The sequence below is a fragment of the Erpetoichthys calabaricus genome, chromosome 10 (assembly GCF_900747795.2).
Source record: "Erpetoichthys calabaricus chromosome 10, fErpCal1.3, whole genome shotgun sequence".
NCBI classification, from domain to species: Eukaryota; Metazoa; Chordata; class Cladistia; order Polypteriformes; family Polypteridae; genus Erpetoichthys; species Erpetoichthys calabaricus.
This window is the reverse complement of record NC_041403.2, coordinates 40929647-40950748: the sequence shown is the minus strand read 5'-3', so window position 1 is coordinate 40950748 and position 21102 is coordinate 40929647. Positions and strand designations below refer to the sequence as shown.

Below are 21102 nucleotides of genomic sequence, written 5' to 3'. Positions count from 1 at the left end.
CACTCTTGGCATCACCTGTGTAAATAAATACATTAAGACCAGTAGGGGATCTCTGGTCCATCTCTGGTGAATCACACCTCTCAGCGTCATCAGTGACCTGACTAGAGCTACCGTGGCCATAGTGATATTAAAAATATAACACCTAGTCTTGTATGATGTTTATTAACTAAGGCAATTTATATAAGCATGCATTCCTCATTTTCTTTATGAATCACCTGCAAATTTAAACACTTAAGCAAAATGTATACATTTTAAAATTTAATATCTTAATATCAATATAATATACTATGTATGTGCCAGGAAGGAAGGACAGGCACCCTGGCTGGGATAAAGAAAGGATTCCTACCCAACCAGGCATTCATTCCCCCACATGACTGGTGTCAGTGTTCCTCGTGGCTGGACCAGATTAAGACACCCGCAGGGTGGCATGGGATTCAACATCCGGAAATGCAGCCCTGTTGGGATCTCTGGATACTGGCAGAGGGTGCTTCCAGGGAGGACTGCCCTGGTTTCTGTATGACCCAGAAATGTTCTAGATGATCTGGACAGGAGACCGGAAGCAGTTCCCAGGTCTAGTTTAAAAGAAAGCCTGCTACCTCACTGTAATTGAGTCAAAGTCGGGATGTAGTGGGCAACACTCTTTTGGAGGAAGAACAAAGAATTGTGAATGGTTTATTTTGCTGGTAATTGCATGTGGAAGGTATTTTGTCAAATAAAAATAATTTATTTGAACCTGGAATGGTCTTGGGTATTGATGTGTCTGTGTTTTGGGACTCAGTGACACCCCCACGTGGTTACAACTGTAACTTAACAAAATGATTCATACTGATGTAAAATCAGGAAGAAAATGTTCTCCTATGACTTTTATTGAAGAACTTGCTTTCACATGATTTTAATGTAGAAAAAGACAAAAATTGTACTGTACATGTAAAAAATAGCAATATACATGTAAGAAATTTTTTTTCAAACTTATTTGAATTACAGATTAACTTATAAGAATTATCTGATGGCTGATGTAAATTTAAACCGTAAAATGGCAGCATGTATGGCAACAATTAATAATTCACACAGAATAGCAGTCTCCATTACTTCATGCATAATTCATGTAATTAAAGACCACTAGCATTTCATTGCACTCCCCACCTATCTTATATATGTTATAATAGCTGGATAAAAAACATTTCATGACCACAAAGTATTTTATTTTGCTGAGAGGGAAATATATTTCTGCTTTATGATTTATTTCTTCAGTTACTTAATTCACAGTCTTCTATTACTCTCAACAAAGACTTATTTTTATGACTATCTCAGATTATGTATTCTTTCTGACTGTTCATTTTCTTTTAAGATATTGAAACCTCACAGTGTTATCCTTTATTAATATATGTGCCTTGATGGAGAATACCACTGTTTACTCAGATCTGGAAAGTAACATGAAAGAATTCTCATTATCATAATCACACAAGGCATTCAAGATTAACAGCAAAGCACAAATACTTGTGCAAAAGTTGTCTCTTTCAGCATACCTCCTTGATCTGTATGCTGGAAATCTATATTCTAAAATTATTTTCTATATGGGTAATAAATTATATTTAGGTATAGCATATTTGCTAGGATAGGAATTGTATATTGAGGTTTTAACTATACTTTTGATTGTTTAATAATAAAGAGAAATTAGCAAAAAATATTTATACACTGCAGTTTGTTAAACTATAGATACCAACATTCAGCTTTATTCATTTAATGTTTTTACCCACATACTATTGTATGCCAAGAACAGAAATATTAAAACAACAGGATTTAGATCATCTGTTACATTCTATGTAGTTTTGGTTGAATAGCTTTGTGGAAAATAGCTTTTCAATAAGAATTTGTCACCTTTAGCTTATAAAACATTTAGTTAGTGTAGAGGAATTTGATTAATGCATTAGTAACACTGCTTATTTTAACAAAACTGCAATTAACCTGGCAAAGATGGACCATCTTATTATACTAATTAATCCACCTATTCAGCACCCCATCTCTGTTTCGTTTGTTTCATTATCACTAACGCAACCTTGGGGTGGAGATTGATGACCAGCTGTCCTTCAAGGACCATTTTGCTGTGGTCTCTCAGTTTTTTATGTACAGTTTGTACAATATCTTCTGACAGAGTATGAAGCACAACTCCTGGTGCAGGCTCTGGTGTTGTCACAGACGGACTACTGCAAGTCTCTGCAGACAGGTGCACTGGCATGTGTCACCAAGCTGATGCCGACAATTCAGAATACAACGGCATTGTTAACTTACCAAGGCGGGCACATGTCACTCCTCTCTTTAGATCACTACACTGTCTGTTAAATATGAAGATACTTGTAAAGTCCTATGCTGCTTGTCAACCATTCGGGTCTACTGTTGAATGGCATCTGGTGATGCCATCTCTGCGAAGTATCAGGCCTCAGTACAGCCTCCTTTTGTGTGTAACCCTGGCTGGTGGAAAAAGCTCCCCACTCTTATTTGAAACTCGGATTCCTTTAATGTGTTAAGCATTTGATGACTCTCCTGCTTGGTAAATTTCTGTGTAACAATGTTAGATTTTGCAAATTTGGAAATTTTAACTAGTTTATAGTTTGCTTGTGAACTCTTCACTTATTCTAATCAATCTTGTACCCTTGTCCTGTAAAATTTGTTTCCAAACATTTATGAGACTGATGACACACGATTATTTTTACTTCTTTTGTACATCGCTTTGGATAAAAGTGTTTGCAAAGCAAATAAATGTAAATTATCCATTCATTTACCCAGCCGTTTTCTAAATTCAGTATATTGCTGTGTGTACCTGAGGTTATCTCAGGAGGATTAGGCAGAAGGAACTGATCAAGATCCTTATCCTTAAGAAGACAGACTTATAGACATGCTCACATTAAATCATTCTAGGCCAATTTAAAGTCACTCTTAAACTTTAATTATTACTGTTAAAAATTCATAGAATTTTTTTTAATTAATATGGCCACATATAGGAAAATTCAAATGGTTTACACCACCATTTTTAAACTACTGTTGGAAAATAGGAGGCAGTTCACTCAAATACAGGTTAAAATGCCAAGTACTGTTAAATTGATGGATAATACGTGAGCTAGTCTTTTTATTTATCTATTCTTGTGTCCATTAACCATCTTGAAAACCTGTTATCTAGTGTTCAAGGCTAAATGTGCTGAAATGCCTTCCAAAACTGGTGATAAGCTAGAACTAGAACTGGATGAAACACCAGTTCTTATGAACACCAAAAATAAGTTCAATTCTCTAGTCCACTAAAGATCATACACAATTATGGAAAATAACAAAAACCTACAAAGGAATTAAACGGAATTCCAGGTACAGTGAGACAAGAGCATTAACCACTGTGCCACATTCATACTTTAATTATTTACAAATGTTTTGCTTATTTCAGTCTGTATTTTTTGGTTTGAATAATTGGATAACTTTTCTGGCAGAGAATGGCATGAAAATATTTTTTAATCAAATTGGTTTTACCTAAAAACAATTAAGACAAATCAATAAAGGTATATACCTTAGGGCCTTGTCTTCCAGGGTAGCCGGGTAAACCAGGGACACCAAGTTTTCCCTAGTTGAAGAAAGTATTTAAAAAGTTGGATTTAAGTTCACAGATGAATAGAAAATGACAATTTGATCAGTAGAAATTCAGTAAAGGGGTTAACACACAGACACTTTGCTTATTTAAAAATAACACTTTGTATCTTGCATTCAATTTCAAATACTGCTTCAAGACACAGTGAACATCTATGAATGATGAGCAAAAATCTGAGCCATAGGCCTGGCAACTAACCTTTTCACCAGCTGGACCTGCTGGGCCGGATTCTCCATTTGGACCAGCACGACCTTTCGGTCCTTCAGGACCATCTTCACCTCTTGTGCCGAGTGCGCCAATCTCTCCCTACAAGTGAATTAAACACGTTTATGCCATGTTGCATATTTTTCGAGTTAGGACAAAGCTGTCATGTTGTTTTTTCTGAGGTTATTCTCAAATAAAGAGACTGAAATCTCAGGAAGAAAACTAGTGAATGAGGGGCAAGCAAACTTACACATAGTCTGCAACACACAACCATGAACATTCATGTGTTACATGAAGCACCTTGATATAAAAAGTGATATCAGCATTGAAAAGTCAAAGTGACATTTAATTATAGGAGTGCCTTGTTATAAGTGTAAAAGAGCAGGCCATTTGCAATAAATCAAGAAAATTAATTAATACAATCAACATTAATTCAAAAATCAAAGACTGATTCATTACACATGTTTGCAATCTAATTTAACTAGTGGCTTTTTCTCAGATAAAAACCTGAGCCATGTTATATATTGCTCTTTGGAAGGAGGAACAGAGAAAGTTTTCCATAAAATGTCAGGTGTGAGAGATACAAAATATAAAAGCACTTTCTCCAGGTAATTAATTAATGGGATTTGTGATGAACACAACAGTGATACTTCAACAAATTGTAAATGGTAGAACAAACTCACAGGCAGCATAACCCGTCTCAGTCAAGCCAGCATTATGGGTCCAGACCCTACCCCAAGGGCAGTGGGCAAAATGCAGGAAACAACCCTGGACAAGATGCACACACCCACACTCAAACAGGGCCATTGAGCCTAACCAGCATGTCCTAGGACAGCTGGAGGGTTTCATCCCAACCACTTCGACAGCCACTCACTTATTTTACTTTTAATTGATAGATAGATAGATAGATAGATAGATAGATAGATAGATAGATAGATAGATAGATAGATAGATAGATAGATAGATAGATAGATAGATAGATAGATAGATAGATAGATAGATAGATAGATAGATAGATAGATACTTTATTAATCCCAAGGGGAAATTCACAAATGATGCCATTATTTCAGTAGCTGTCCTTTTTTTTACTTTCTCGTATATGAAGTATAGGGAAAGTATTGGAATCCTCCAAAAATTCCATTTCGAGATTTTGATGAATCTCGACATTTTAGACCTCCCTGAGTCCGAAAATATCATTTTTGGAATTATGTCTGTGTTTTTCTGTGTGTGTTTGTGTATGTAAACATGATAACTTGAGTACGCTTTCACTTAGGTCAACCAAATTTTGCATACAAGTATTAGGTAAAAAACGTAGATTTCTCTCAACGTTTGGGCTACTTCCATTAACCGGAATTGGTACTTTTTTATTCATGCAGATACATAGTCTGATTTATTCAACTTTACTTTTATAATAATTGTTCAATATATTATTAATTTGATTTGATTTGTTGTTGATGGTTCTTTAATGTACATAATATAAAAATATACTCATTGTCTTGCGGTGTACTCCTCAAATATCCATCCCCATATCTGAGTATAAGAGAAAGTCTAGGGGAGACCACTCATGATTTTTCTTCTTATTTTGGATTCAGAGAAGCACAGTAATGTCTATAAGAAATACTTGCATTTTTCGGTAAATCTTTCACTGCTTTAACTCTGTTTTCCCATTTGTTTTCTACTTCTTTGGAGAGTTTGTTCTCTTAATTGTGTTCGACTACTGACAACTAATAATGAGCTGAGCAGACACCAGGACAAGCAACACAGAATCCTAATGGGCAGCGATTTCACTATTAGCCACTTGTGTGCTTGTTAGTACTGTAAATAATAGCTTAAACAACCAGAATATCAAAAAAGTAGTAATAAACAAAAAGAATACATTTTTATCAATCTATTGCATGTACATTCCTATTCTGTAAATATTCAGTTTTTAATTACTGGATTGATAGAAAACATAAACTGGGGACTAACAGCTTGCATAATTATAGTCAGAGTCCCATTACAAGCAGAAGCTAGATGAACTGAAAACCTGCACCCAAAGAACCTCCAAAGGACTGAGCTTCAGAATACAAGATGTAGGAGATGTGAAAGGAAAAGAGCGGTACCTGGAGATAAACTTGCACAGACACTGGGAGAATGTGCACACACGCAACAACAAGGACCAGGCATGAGACACAAGCACAGAATGCTGGCTTTGTGAAGCAGTACTGCTAAGCACTGTACTACCTTGACTCCCCAAGACTCAAATACAACTAACAAAATACTGGTAACTTCAAACAAGGAACAAACCTCTATCAGCATGCTTCCAGTCGTGGACACAACAAGCTGGACCTTAAAGCCACTTGCAAGCCTGCTACTGACAGCAGCGGCTCTCTGTTTTCTAAGCCAGAAGTTCTTATGTGTGCTTGGGGAGTTGTTATTTATATTAATATAATATTTATATTTTTTGAGCTTGAGTAAAGGTTTAGTTTTTCCTTGGGGACAAATGAAGTATCTATCTATCTATCTATCTATCTATCTATCTATCTATCTATCTATCTATCTATCTATCTATCTATCTATCTATCTATCTATCTATCTATCTATCTATCTATCTATCTATCTATCTATCTATCTATCTATCTATAAAGTAAACAAATAAAGAGTGTGCTATAGCTGCATTAGCAAAAGCAGTGGGAAATGGTCAGGAACTTTAGCTCAACACATGCTTGATCTAACATTTTCAAGTCCTGTTCATGTATCTATTTTCTGAACCATCTCTTCTATTATTTTAGCATAGCAAGATGGAAAGCAAGTTGGGAAGCAAGTCCATCAGGGGTCTCTACTATTCTTGACAAAATACTAGTTTTCCATTTAACTATTAATAAAGGGAATTGAGAACCTAATTCACGCCATTTAAAAAAGAAAATCTATAGATAGTATTTGTATAAATGTGTGTATTTATATATAAATATGGTGTGATACTTTCATATTCAGTACCATCAATTTGTGCTTCATTGCATGCCATATGTTTTTCAATTTTAACTCTGCTATATTAGTACATGTGAGAAGTATTATGGACATCTTGTTGAATCCTGTTTTGTATTTGTAAACTGTGGGAGGAGATCAGCTTCAGTGATGTTGGGCTGCCATTGTGAAGAGTGATTGATTTTAATCCATATTGTTATGCAAATGACAAGACTGTATTCAAATCATTTTTAGGAAAAATTGTGTTACAACCTAAGCAAGCTGCAGAAAATGTGCAAACAATTACGACAGGTTAAAAACTGATCAATGTGTTAAAAAGACATGAAAAGATTGATTCACAGAAAGAAGGTGTATAGGTGAGTGTTAGTACTAAAGAACTAGAAGGAATGGCCTTCATGCACAGTGTAACACAGCACAGAAAAAAACTACTAGAGAGTTTAAAAGCAGCAAAACAGTACCTTGATAATTACCTCCATATTTACTACATGGAAGCGAACGATAATATACATAAGCAATGCTTCATTTAGAGTTTATACTTTCCTATCCAAAAACAACTGGAACCTGTCTGACATCCTCATTATAGTTTAGTATAGTTAGTTGAAAGGCAGTATACATGCTCTGTTCATTCTTTTTATTGGAGTTCCTCACAACCTTCTAGTTATGCAGACTTTGGTGATGATGACATTCTTGTGAAAATAAAGCGGCTAAAGTAACACAACTTAGAGCTGTAAATTAACCTAGCACAAATCATTCTGAAGTGGAATGAGGCACAGAAAGAATGTACAAATTCCACTTAGACAGCAAGTGTCCTGTGGGGAGTCTGAACTGCAGATACTGCATCCATGAGGTCGCAACTACTGCCACAGCACAATGTGCTTGGGATGGGCCTCCGAACAGGATTAAATGGATTTGGGACTGTTATGTTGCCATCGCAAAAATGACATTGTACAGAGGTCCGTACATGTACAGTTCTCTTTCACAAAACTGTAACATTAAACGTTAACTGTTTTTTATTTCACAGTGTCATATTTTCATAATTGCCACCACCTAATGACAAAATCTAGCTAATTTTAAAAACAACATATTATAAATTGTTCATTTGTAATTGAATGTTGCAACAACTTTTATTTCTGTGGTACATTTTCATACACAGGAAGAGTTTCAAAGTGCTTTACAAAATGTCAAAGAAATAGATGCAAAGAAAAACAAATGAAAAATAGATAAGAATAATAATAACATACAAAAAATAAATAATACACAATTACATAAGAAAGATGCTGTATATATATTTAAAAGAGAAGTAAAGTCCTTATATTGTATACTGTTTTTTAAGTTTCTAAAGATGTTAACTGTTGTTGCTTTTTTTGGATAGATAGATAGATAGATAGATAGATAGATAGATAGATAGATAGATAGATAGATAGATAGATAGATAGATAGATAGATAGATAGATAGATAGATAGATAGATAGATAGATAGATAGATAGATAGATAGATAGATAGATAGATAGATAGATAGATAGATAGATAGATACTTTATTTGTCCCTAAGGGTAAATTACAACTTTACAGAAAGCTCAAACAATATAAGTATTATAATAAAATAAACAACAAACCCCCTCAGACACACATAAGAACTTCTGGCTATGATAATCAATGTATAGTATGTGTGAGTTAAAAAATGTATTAAGCCACTGCTTATTATGATATTCTGGGCAGTAAATTTTATTCAAGAAGTAGCCAAGAGTAATATAACGCTCCTCTTGATAAGTAGGAAATGTGCAATGTATTTTAGTTTGGGCATCAAATGATGATTTTTTTTTAGTTGCACAGATGTCATTGCATGCATTTTCACATAACGTGCCGTAACAGAAAATCATTTCATAAACTCGACTATAGCATTCACACAGTATCCACACCTGCAAAATGAAAATCAATGAACTTCTCCATTCGACAGTCATTACTACTTACCCTGTCACCTTTGATGCCCATGTCACCCTTGAATCCAGGGAAGCCATCCTCACCCTGCAAATAAAAGATATTTCAATGAAAATAAATAGCTTCAATATGTCTTATCGGCTATACATTCTATGTTAAATTCATTTATTAAAGTATATCATGTGATTTTTCCATGTCAGGATTCTGGCAGCAGTATGTTAAACCTGATTTATTCTTTTAGTGAATTATGCAGTAAAGCTGTTGAAAAGAGAACATTGGTAATTTAATGAAGAACAGCATTATAGAGTATTTCTGTATCAAAGGAGGTGGTGAACCTGGACTTGGTTATGAAAAAATGCTTATGGTGATGAAAGGTGACGAGAAAATGCTTTTGACTGTAGACTGAGCGATAAAAATTCAAAATGGCAAGGCAGTGTGGTGTAGTGGTTAAGGCTTTGGACTTCATACCCCGAGATTATGAGTTCAAACCCTGCTACTGACCCTGTGTGACCCTGAGCAAGTGACTTGACCTATCTGTGCTACAATTGAAAAACCAAAAGAAATCTCACCAATTGCATCATAAATGTCTCCTTGGATAAAGACATCAGCCAAATAGGTAAAATGTAAAATATTACCGAAATGATTCCAGGACTGATAAGTGAGGGCAATATACTAATTTTGAAATAATGAGACATTCAATGAGCTTCTTGAGGAGATCAAACAAACTGTTCTGGTGGTCTACACTAAAAAGAGCCGATGTGGCCACTGAGGCAGGTGTTGAGTTTATCTGTGGTCGATGTACTGTACATCCAGGGTGGTTTTACAAGTAAGATTTGGTGCCACTGACATACCGGTTGTACATGTGGTCATTCTGGTAAATCAACTGCCTTACCAGAAACATGTAGGCATCAAAGAGAAGTGCATGGAGCACCTAACCTGCTTCAGAGAACCTGAATTCCCACCCATGACAACAGGCTACATAATACTTGAAAGGCAGGAGCACAACTTGGAGTAACACATCAAGGAAGGTATGCAAAGCTCTTGAGGTGTTTCAAAAGGGTGCCACAAGGTAGAATTATAAAACAGTTAAAAATAAGTAGATAAACAGATCCAAAATGAATGATTCCACTAAACCAAATGTATTATTCAATTCTAAAAAAATGTAATAAGTATAAACCTCTTCAGAAATACATTTGCTGAAAGCAGTGCATTCAAGAATTACATTTTGCTTTCAGTTATATTTCATCTTCTGTTGAAGTACAATTCAGCTTCTTCAATGCTAGCTTTACCACTACCTTGTAGCTTTAGAATAATATTCCAAAAGAACCTACAAACTAACAGCTACTTGAAACATTTGACACGTTCATGGATTTTGAAATGCTTCATTCATTTAGTATTGGTGTTGAAATATATTCATTCTATATTGAATCCACTTTGAAAAGTGCTCTCAAAGTATTCTGTGCTTAATTAAAATCCTAGATAACCTTTTAAAAAATGCTGCAGAATAATTTAGCAAACTGATATTTAATAAAACTGTATGGGAAATCCAATTATTAAATACTAGAACAAAAAGTGTTTGTTTGGTGTCATTTGTCTCACACCAAGACTGCTTTCTCTTGGGAATGTTTTTAGTTAATGAGGTGATAGGCAGTCATCAGCGCTGGGTATGTCTAATACCAGACGCTGCTCTACTTTCCATAGATGTATCTGGATATTATTATTATCATTTGAAGCACTTAAAAGTTCCTTGTTCAGCAATTAATCATGTCCTCTGCAGGCTTATTCACATTTATGACCAGCAGCTGTCTTGACTGTGTTAACCTAAATATTTCTTGTGTGTCTTAAGGTATTATATATACTGTAGCAAGCTCCACAGACATCCTGTTTGTCATTGACCTATTACACAATAATTTGCTTTCTGCTTGGTTGTGGTTTTAAAAAAGAAATTGTATCTCAAATGCCACTCATTGAAATAGGATATCTGCTTTACAAAGAAAGAGAACAGTAGAAACAAGTAAAAAGATGAAGCCCACACCTGTGACCACAATTTCCTATGTGCCAATCAATCATTCTGCATAAAATGAAAATAGGACCCTGGTTGTTTGTCTCTAAAACAATGTAAACATCCAACAAAAAGATGCTCTCTAAATAGCTTATTTTAATAATTTATATTATATATATAAGCTATATTTAATGCTTCTTTGCATTTCTTTATTAAAGTATTTTCCCATGATGGATGCATTTTCAATTATACTAACAAAACAACATAGATAGGTAGGTAGATAGAAAGGATGACAGTCAGGCAGGCAGGCAAACAGATAGATAGATAGATAGATAGATAGATAGATAGATAGATAGATAGATAGATAGATAGATAGATAGATAGATAGATAGATAGATAGATAGATAGATAGATAGATAGATAGATAGATAGATAGATAGATAGATAGATAGATAGATAGATAGATCTTAATCTGACACCCCAATGCATCCATTACTAAACAAAATACACAGTATCCATTATTTTAATTGTATTACCCCAAATCCTTTTTTTTGAATAAACATTGCAAATTTTAAATTAAAATAAAAAAATCTTTCCACAACCTGATATGCTCACTGCTACTCACAGAATTAAATCAAACCCTAAGATGGCAGACACTGAGTCCCCGCTTAATATAAACAATGATCAGGAGATGATCACTGGAGGCTTACAAAGGATATCAAAACAAAGAAAGAAAATGCAAGGTCACATGAAAGTGATTGATTTGCTCAAGTGATTTGTATGTGCAATGCTACGTGTGGATTCCAAGGATTCAAGTAAGGCATCCTGGGTAACATCCTTTAATCCTTTGCAAATACAGAGCAGTGAAAGAAAGTCTCCAAATTAGACCTGAATGCTCCAGAACTGCACCATAAATAGACACAAATGGACAGTCATTCTTCAAAGATAAAATTCTTCTCAAAACAGAAACCCATGGCAATATTGTTGTATCCATAAAGCAATCCATAAATGACATATATATATGAGGGACATTCAAAACGTTTCCACACTTTTATATTTTCGTTGGAAACGAAACGGTGAAGGCAAGAGGAGTGGTAATTGGTCGTGTCTGAGAGTGTCATGTGACTGGGAAAATTGCTTCGGATATATATATATATATCTTCTAAGCTGCTTAATCCTGAACAGGGTTGCTGGGGGTGCTAGAACAGCTAGAACAGGGTGTATGGCAGGAACAGAGTCCATCACAGGGCAAATACACAGACACACCCCAACCACACACTAGGGACAATTTGGCATCACCAATCCCCCTAACCTGCATGTCTTTGGACTGTGGATGGTAACTGGAGCACCCGGAGGAAACCCATGCTGACACAGGGAGAATATACAAACTCCACACAGGGAGGACCCATGATGTGAACCCCAGTCTCCTTATGTGAGGCAGCAGTGCTACCACTGTGCCACCCCTATATATAAAGTCTGAGATACCTCCTTGCTAACTTGGAAGAGCACATGGTCCCAAACTGAGGGAACTGGAACCATGTTGCTTTTTCAATGTAAGTAAATGGCAAGGAGTAGCTAGTCATTACAATCTAGACCATAAGATGGCAGTACTCAGCCTCGTACTGTGAGGAGGATGCTCATTTTTATGAGTCAGTCCATCACATGTGCACAGGGCCAGTTCCTAGTCAACACACACATACTTTGAACGTGGGAGATTATGTGAGGGAATGCGGTATTACCCAGAGAACAGTCATGCAGACACAGAGCTTTACTTTATACCAACTTTTTGATGAACCACTATAGAGTGGATGAACTACTTCTAACAAATATAATAAATAAATCATACATATACACACATTAACACTGTATTTAGAAGAGACTAAGTATTTAAAGGGACACTAATGGCTCCATTTCCAAACAAATCTTTCTAGGAACGTGTGAGATCACATCAATATAAACCATGAAAGGGAAGCCCTGCTGCTGGAGCCAAGGGTTTTCCTGAGCTTGTGTCTGCCAAGCAGTCATTCCTGATTTGCTGCCAGCCAACTTTGTAGGCGGTATAGCCGAGAAAGGGATTTCCCTGACTGTTTACAGCGTCTCTTACTAAGAACATCATTAAAAAATGGATCGGGCTTACAAATGTTCAGTCTTTATCCAAAACATGCCTTAGCTAAGAACATCAAACTTATCCTAGATAGTTAACAGATCCAAACTCACACAAAATACTGTTTTCTATTTTAAACTTCAGCATAGTTTTACATGAAACAATCAAAATACTCATAAAGTTTTATTACAGAGATTAAAGCTTAAAGTCGATTTCTAGTAAAAGAAAATTGGCTCAGACAGAGGTTTCATATAAACATTTTGCAAAGAACATAAAACTAACATTAAAGCTTTTCAGGAGAACAATGTATAAAATGACCACAGGCAAATTTTCACCAACACGTACCTTTTCACCCTTACCACCCTTGAGACCACGGACACCATCTGCACCCTATACAACAAAGAGAGAAAAGTCACTTTCATATCCATGTGATCTATAAGTCAGAAAAATCAGAGAAAATACATTTTGAAATTTCAAAAAATGTATTATATTACCTTTACACCACGAGGTCCGGGATAGCCAATTGGACCTTGAGGGCCAGCAGGTCCCTATATATCAGAAAAATAAATAAATACATAATTAAATATAATGCCAGTCAGTTTTCTATTCAAATTACTACACATGGTGTAATTTGAAATAAAACATTTTTATAGAATATTATGGAAGCAATCCATAAAACATTTGTTCACTTGCATATCTCAGTCATTATAATAAATTAAATCAGAAAGGAGCAGCATAGAGACTGAAAATAGATAATACTGTGTCTGCCTTCTTTCAGCAGTGATTGCCCTCAATACAATAGCTCTCAGGGTGCACAATGGCTGGGGTCCATTTTTCTAGCGTGGACCAAATTCGAATTGTGATGCAAAGGTGCCTAGCAGCAGAACTTCACATCTCTGATGGAAGGGATACTGTCCAACTGTGTCATATAATGAAATGCCAGTGGTCTGAATGAGTTTTATACCAGCTCCTTGAACTATTATTGTCTATCAACATTACTGAAGCTTCAGAGGTGGGTTGTTGAAGGCCTTGGTTACATTACGATCACTGAGTCTAGTTAATATATCCTGTTCAATGGCTTAATCTCTCTCATCTTACCATCAAACAGCAACTAGAAAAAGCTCTTGTTCATGATTTTTATATGTGCATATCTTTGCACTAATAGGTTAGTCATTCATAAATATAGTAAAAAAAAATTCATAAAAAAATATAGACAGGCCCTGACATCTAGTAGGAAAGAAATAAGTCTTGAAAATGCAATGCCATTAAGTTGAAACTCCCACGTGATGTTTGGAAAGCTACATAAATGAATAAAAATCACCCCTGTGGGTCTAATATAAAATCATTTCAAACTAACACACTTGCATCTCTGAAAGTTCTCTCTTTACAGTACAAATACACAAAAGGATAGAAATAATGAAAGGGTGGTGTCCAGTGCCAACTTGCATCTTAGTAAACCACTTCCCATGGGTTTCTTCCTTTTTAATCATCGGTATCATGCAAGACTGTGTAGAGTCCAGGACCCTGACCAGGAGCACTATTTATAAATTATACATTAAACATTTATAGTATCTTCGGTCCAGTCCAGGTATAGTATCTACAATTTGGTCCAGAATTAGAAACTCAAAAGGATGTTTCCAGTCATTCCTGCACACTGCCAGACACACGATGAAAGCTGACATAAAGTGCAGAACCCACCCAAACATGGGCATTTGGAAAAGCTCCAATCCACACTTTTCTGCTTTCAAGTCCAAAGGAGAGCTAAACGACCAATAGGCAGCGGGTTACCCTTCGGTCTATCTAGCTGTCCATACCGAGATAGCGGCAGGCAGGGTGATGCAGTGGTTAAGGCTTCAGAATTTAAACCCTTGGGGCTATGTGATCATGAGCAAGTCACTTCACCTGCCTGAACTTCAAATGGTACAAGAAAAGAAATGTAACTAATCATCTTGAATACTGTATGTCGCCTTGGATAAAGGCATCGAACAAATAAATAAATGTAAAGTTAATAATGCTGAAATACTGCAAGTCTATTATAATTTGAGTGACTTCAGCCTTTAAACAATTACTTATTCCAGTAACATTTTACATACTTGAGCTCCCTTTTCTCCAGCTGGTCCCTCCTTCCCAGGGTGACCCTAAAAAAGAAGAAAAAAAAATTATTAAGATTATTTTAAAAAGTCAAGCAGACATGACAGCAATTACAAATCTATATATACAGACTGTGTAGAGCGGAATATAAACCAAAAGCGTGCTAGTTCTGTCACTGCCTGTGGCTCACTGTTTGGTACTGAGCAAGTCACTTAATGTCCCTGAGCAAGCAATTACACAACGGGTCTGGATTGAAAAGAACATCGGCACTATGGCAAGGTGCTGTATAAAACAAAGGGTGTATATTAATCAGCATGAATTGCTCCATCCTGTGGAATGATTAATTGGTGTAAAGAAAAAAACTATTTGTTTAAAGGGTGTATTCATATGAGAATTGTTGGAGAATTCTTTATTATTAGGAAGTTCTATTAAAATTACGACAATGTATAAGGACCTACATATATAATAATAGTAGGAGAGGTTGTTGGATGGCCTACCCACCAAGCACCACCAAGCCCTCTTTATTTCACCTTCCTTCTTTCTGCCTCTTTCTCCCTCGGCCCCTCTCTTATGACACTGGTCACTTCACCCTGGTAGTGAGCCTTCAGCCCAACTTGTTAGGAGGATTCAAACCCCTCACGTGTGGCCAGTGCTGGGAAAACCTTGTAATCACTTGTAGGGTCAGAGTTCTACATTGGCTTCGGAAGAACTAGGCCACAGCCTTCTCTCTAGCAGTTTCATGAGAGGTATCCCCTTAAGGGGGCTAGCTTAGGCCATGTGCCCTTTTGTATCCTGGTAAGAACTAATATTTTCAGGTAAACCCCCAACACACTCAATCTCTGTCTCTCTATTGTTCTCATCATGGCCGATTGGGCCCACCCAATAACAGCTCCTGAAAGTATCTATGAGTATACTGTAAGACTTTCTTCTGCAAAATGCCACCTTGATGATATTCTCAGCATTTACAGTGGTTTCTCTCCAATATACTTTTTAGCAATATACAGTATAAACCTTAATGAAAATTAAAGTGGATACAAATTCAGAAATGTACAAATCTTTAAATAAATTACCCCTACATCTGAACTACAAATCTTTTCTGTTATTTCTACCGTTACCATTCCAGCTTTGCTCAACTATAATATACTTCCGATTTATATTGCTAATACATATTGATTAATAATAATGAACTTGGGTAATCTTTAGAAAATAGGTATTGATTAGTTCAGATGACATGGCGTAGGCTTGACTGTCTCAAATATGAATTGCATGTAAGTTCTAAGAATCTCTTAATGTTGCACTAGATGACTAATATTAATTACTCATTATTATTTGGCACATTTCAATTTTGTTAAAAGGACAATAAAAACATGTATCTAGGACCTATTAGAAAGATTTGGAATTTTTATTTTCATTGATCATCTATTACAGTACCAAAAATAGTAATTATGAAATAGCTCCAATTAGAGGTATCACATGTAGTGTTAGAAATAGAAGCTTAAACTATTCCAAATAATTTTAAAATCCAATTGCCAACAAATCTAATACATTACACATCTGAACTTACTCTGACTGAATAATAGCAGATTGGATAAGCTGAACGCAAATGAATAGGCTAAAAATGGTCTGGATCACTCAATATCAGAATTCAGCAAATGTTCTTCCCTTGAGGAAAGCGGTGCACAAAGCAGCAACAGAAACAGGCTGCCATCAATCAATTCCAACAGCCTAAATAAAAGTTAAAGGTGCCCGTGCTGTCTGCATCAGCATATCATTTGGCTTTAACCCTTGAACATCATTAATTATACAGCAGTGCTGGAGAGTAAACATGTACAGCCATCTGAACACAAACTGTTTTTTATTCTTGCTGGCTATTTATTTGTGAGACTGGATAAATATTTATTTTAGTAAAATTTGTAGTGTTACGTATCTTGGCCATGTCATAGCTTCCTGAAATGAACAGATTTGTTTCTTGTACCTTCTAGATCATTGCATGGCTTGGCAAAATGAAAATGAATTTGAGTGTTAAGAAATAAGTCATGCTTACTGGAGGTCCGTCTGAGCCGGGCAAGCCAGGGAGGCCAGGTCTTCCTTGAGGACCCTAAAAAAAAGGTAGATACTTCATTAAATTCATGAGAACAGTTTCTGAAAAAGACTGCCAGACACAGCTAATATAAACAGAGATGGCAAACTAGAACTGTCTTTTTACTTTAACTCTCACACCAGTCAGTTATGTGGGCTATATCATTAAAGTTTCTTTTTTAGTCCATCATCTTCTCAAGACACTGAATATATAGTAGATATATGTGAAAAGATAGGGCACCAGTCTGGCAAGGCCTAGCAACAGATGTAGTATAGTCCATATTTTAGGAACACTCGTATTGTGATTATGTGGTTTGGCAGCAATTAGAGGGTTGTCTAACTCTCTATGAAGGTGGTTAGAGGACCACTAGAGAGCTGTGTGCTCCACAAAGTGTCAGGGAAGAAACAATTCCAATAGCATCAGACTACCTGGACGGTTATGGGAGACCTTGGGTGGCTCTGGGGCGAGATCATAGGACCTGACCATGGAAGTAGTTCTAGGAATTGTCCTGAAAAGAATCCTAAAGAACAGCATAAAGCCGACGACTGTTCAGAACCTTTCAGTTTAGAGGGGCGAAGTGAGATGGGCAAGGGTTCAAATTTGCAAACAAATGGTGTTGCCAGCATTTTTGAGAAAAGAGAAGAGATTGTTTGGAGTGGGGATACTGCCAGAGTGTATGTGCAATATGTTTTTCTTGGTACGGTGCAAAAACACATCCTAGCTGGAAGTTTATTAGGGCTGATTTTAAAAGACATCTGCTTATTTTCATATTTTATATTTTTCTCTCCTATATCCCGCTTATGTGTTTATATTTGAAATAATCAATCCATTAATTTTTGGGATTATGCTCCAGGTATCGGTCAGAATACTAATTCATTTCCCAAAACTATCCATAATGAGCATCCTTTTCTTGCACATCATTTGTATCTAATCCCTCACAAATTTTTTGCTTCACTGTTTAGGTACCTTTTTATGTATGTTTTTTGAATGTCCCATGATTTCAACTTTTTTGTCGTGCTGTGTCAGAGTTTCTTTCAAATAGCCTTTCATGTGAAACTATGATTTTAGTCCTTCTGGATCTTTCTGCTGTTTTTCCTCCTTCCAGCTGAGCCTGGTCTTTCTAGACGCATTCACTGCAGATTAGCCCTAGCCTCTTACCAGCATTCCTCTGATAGCACTGTCACTCAAATTCTGGAAAGTTCTTCCTCAACCTTATATTCCTGGAATTGTCTGCATGGCTCAATGGTGCATCAAATTGCTGTATTTCAAAATGGCAGTCCTCAGTATGAAATTTTGTAATGATAAAGAAGAAAACTGGGACCCATCATTGACACAGTTTTGTGGCAATTTTACTGTTTTTTTTTTCAGCTGTGGGGATGCATATCCCACCTCTGGATTGTTTGGCTCTCATGATGCTTTTACTGCATTGTTATTTTTGGTTGCCCAGGGCTAGGGAATTAGCCCTCTTACCTTGTGATGTTTTAATGGTTTAATGTTAGTTGGCACTGCTTTGTATCACTGAATTTAAAACATACTGACGATTCAGTTCGGCTCAAGGTGTTTTTTAGAAAACAGAAATTGGTAAAAAGAATTTGTTTCTCTTTATTTCTTTTTCACAGGGAGATTAAGCACGAGACCCAATTCCACTGAGTTTGTTGAAGAGACTGAACTCATTCTGTGCCAATATGTGGTACATTGTGGCCACTGAATACACTGTGTGTTACTGGTAAAAATGTGCCGGTAACATGAGGTTAGGAATTGCAGGCCTTCACTGTTACAAAAGTGCAGCCATTAATTTAAAATAATGAGGGTCATCCAGGTCGCTGAGCGTGAATTCCAATCACGACTCCTTCAAACTCTAAAACCGATTCACATACTCAAGAGATGTTCTTTGCTACACAATGCCTTTTTCATCTGTTGCCACATTCTTCACATTGTTAAGCAGCTTAGACTAGAAAACCATTGTTTGTATCAATCCATTGTATGTCATGGAGTCAGGAGGTTACCTTTTCAAAATTTATATGCACACACTCGTCCTTATTTCAAGCAGATTGTAAATTAGTTTGGCATTATGCTACAAAGGAAGGGGTTAACAAGCTGGGACTGACTAATTTGCCATTAAATAGTAGATACAACTCAAACAAATCTATGAAATTGGCAAACTACAAAAGTAGAAAAGGAAGACAAATAAAATCACCTGTTCAAAGCATAGTGAGAATACGACATGAAACAATGTTTTTCTATAAAGACGATCAGAACACAGGATGTTCTAATGAATGCAAACACTACATAAAATACTTTATTCCTTTAAAATACTTTGCATAAAGAGGCTGCAATGTGGGGTGCTCCAACACATATATCTCTTGGTAATGGTTTAATGCAATGTCTTCTTGTGTAATATAAAAAAGCATAATTTATTGTAAAGTGAACAAATTTACTTCTCTGCTAGACGATCTTTAGTGTTCTGTCACTATATGTACAGTATGTCTGCTTTGATTTATCTTCATGTCAATCAGAGAATTACTGATATATTTTGCAAATACCTAGCAAATGAATTATACTGCACAATGTTTTAATCTATCTATCTATCTATCTATCTATCTATCTATCTATCTATCTATCTATCTATCTATCTATCTATCTATCTATCTATCTATCTATCTATCTATCTATCTATCTATCTATCTATCTAATATCTGCTTTTTAAATAGAGAGCTGAGGGGAGTTAATGCAGCACATGTTAAACAAGCAATAGGAGCAATTTTGAAATTAACTTTGAATGGGACATCAACCCACTGAAGGGTTACACAACATTCACTGACACTGGGTCAGTTCAGTGTTAGTATTGTATTGTACTGTATAATATTATATAGTGTCAGACATGAGAGGCTTGGGAGCGTTTTACAGATTTGTGCTAGGAAAATATAGGGAAGGAATTAAGTGGGACACTGCCGCTAACATTTGTTCCATCTCCGTGCTTAGAATGGAGGAAGAGAAAACCCCTGAAGACCACTAACATCATGTCACGTCCTGTACCTGCCCTGCCCCTTCTGGTGCCATCAATATATAATTCATAAGGTACCCAGAAGTTGGTGGTCAGATGCAGGGCAACCTTTGGGAAGGACTGAACCTCCCTGCTTCTGAAATTATTGTGAGCCACCTCATCCTTTGGACAGCTACAGTACATTAAACTGGAAATCCTATTCCTGTGGAATCCCAAGCCTCATTCGTTTTGTGCCTGCCTTTATTTGCAATAGCAAAGTACTGTAACACAGTGGTTAGCACTGTTGCCTCATAGATTCGGCATCATGAATTCAAATCCCATGACAGGGCAGTGTGTGTGTAGAGTTTGCAAATTTTATCCATAATGGAATTATTGATTCCTCTCCTATCACAAAGACATTGTATCATTGGATTTGTGTGTTAATGTGCCCTCCATTGGTCTAGTGTCTCACCCAGAACTGGTGTTTGGTATCTGCAACCATGAACTGAGTTAAACGGTTTCAACTGGAAATGGATGGATGTGTTATATAATAACATATGATTACTCCTATTCAGGGTTACACGGGGACAGAGCTAATCCTTACAATACTGGGTACAAGGCAAAAAAAAATCATAATAAACTGGTATTATTTAGGGGCATGTCAAAAATATGCTGCAGTGTACATTGAAATAGTCTGTTATTCATCCATCCATCCATCTTCCTTTTCTTACATGATTTCAACAAGTCAGAACTTATCTCAGTAGCATCGAGGTGAAACCTTGACATGATGAAGAAAACAATAGTGGCCAGAAATTAATATTTTACTGTGTGGCATTAGTGTTCATAATCAATTGGGATATTTATCAAGTTCTCACATCTTCAAGAAAATAGCTCTACTGTTTGCAACGTATTGAAAAGATGAAAAAGATGCAGAATGTATGAAAGCCAATAAGGAGCACTTACTTTTTCACCAGGTTGGCCAATAGGACCTTGAGGACCAGGAAGACCCTGTTAACAAAAGAAATCAGTCAGATGTGCAGTTTTAATACATATATAGCATTATAGGGGTCTCGACTGAAATAAATGGAGAGGAAAAGACTGCTCAGAC

At 36.1% G+C, this 21102-nt stretch overlaps 1 protein-coding gene across 4 annotated transcripts in view; it reads right to left on the bottom strand.

Moving 5' to 3' along the window:
- The window catches only part of col11a1a (collagen, type XI, alpha 1a), a 290480-nt gene that overhangs the window by 122029 nt on the left and 147349 nt on the right, over nucleotides 1–21102 (bottom strand). For all 4 annotated transcript variants that reach the window (XM_051933206.1, XM_051933207.1, XM_028811103.2 and 1 more), the window contains 8 exons: nucleotides 20958–21002; nucleotides 16976–17029; nucleotides 14934–14978; nucleotides 13335–13388; nucleotides 13186–13230; nucleotides 8768–8821; nucleotides 3827–3934; nucleotides 3551–3604 (listed from right to left, as the gene is read on the bottom strand). In XM_051933206.1, coding sequence (XP_051789166.1) covers nucleotides 3551–3604; nucleotides 3827–3934; nucleotides 8768–8821; nucleotides 13186–13230; nucleotides 13335–13388; nucleotides 14934–14978; nucleotides 16976–17029; nucleotides 20958–21002 — 459 coding nt within the window. The remainder of the gene's footprint in view (nucleotides 1–3550; nucleotides 3605–3826; nucleotides 3935–8767; nucleotides 8822–13185; nucleotides 13231–13334; nucleotides 13389–14933; nucleotides 14979–16975; nucleotides 17030–20957; nucleotides 21003–21102) is intronic.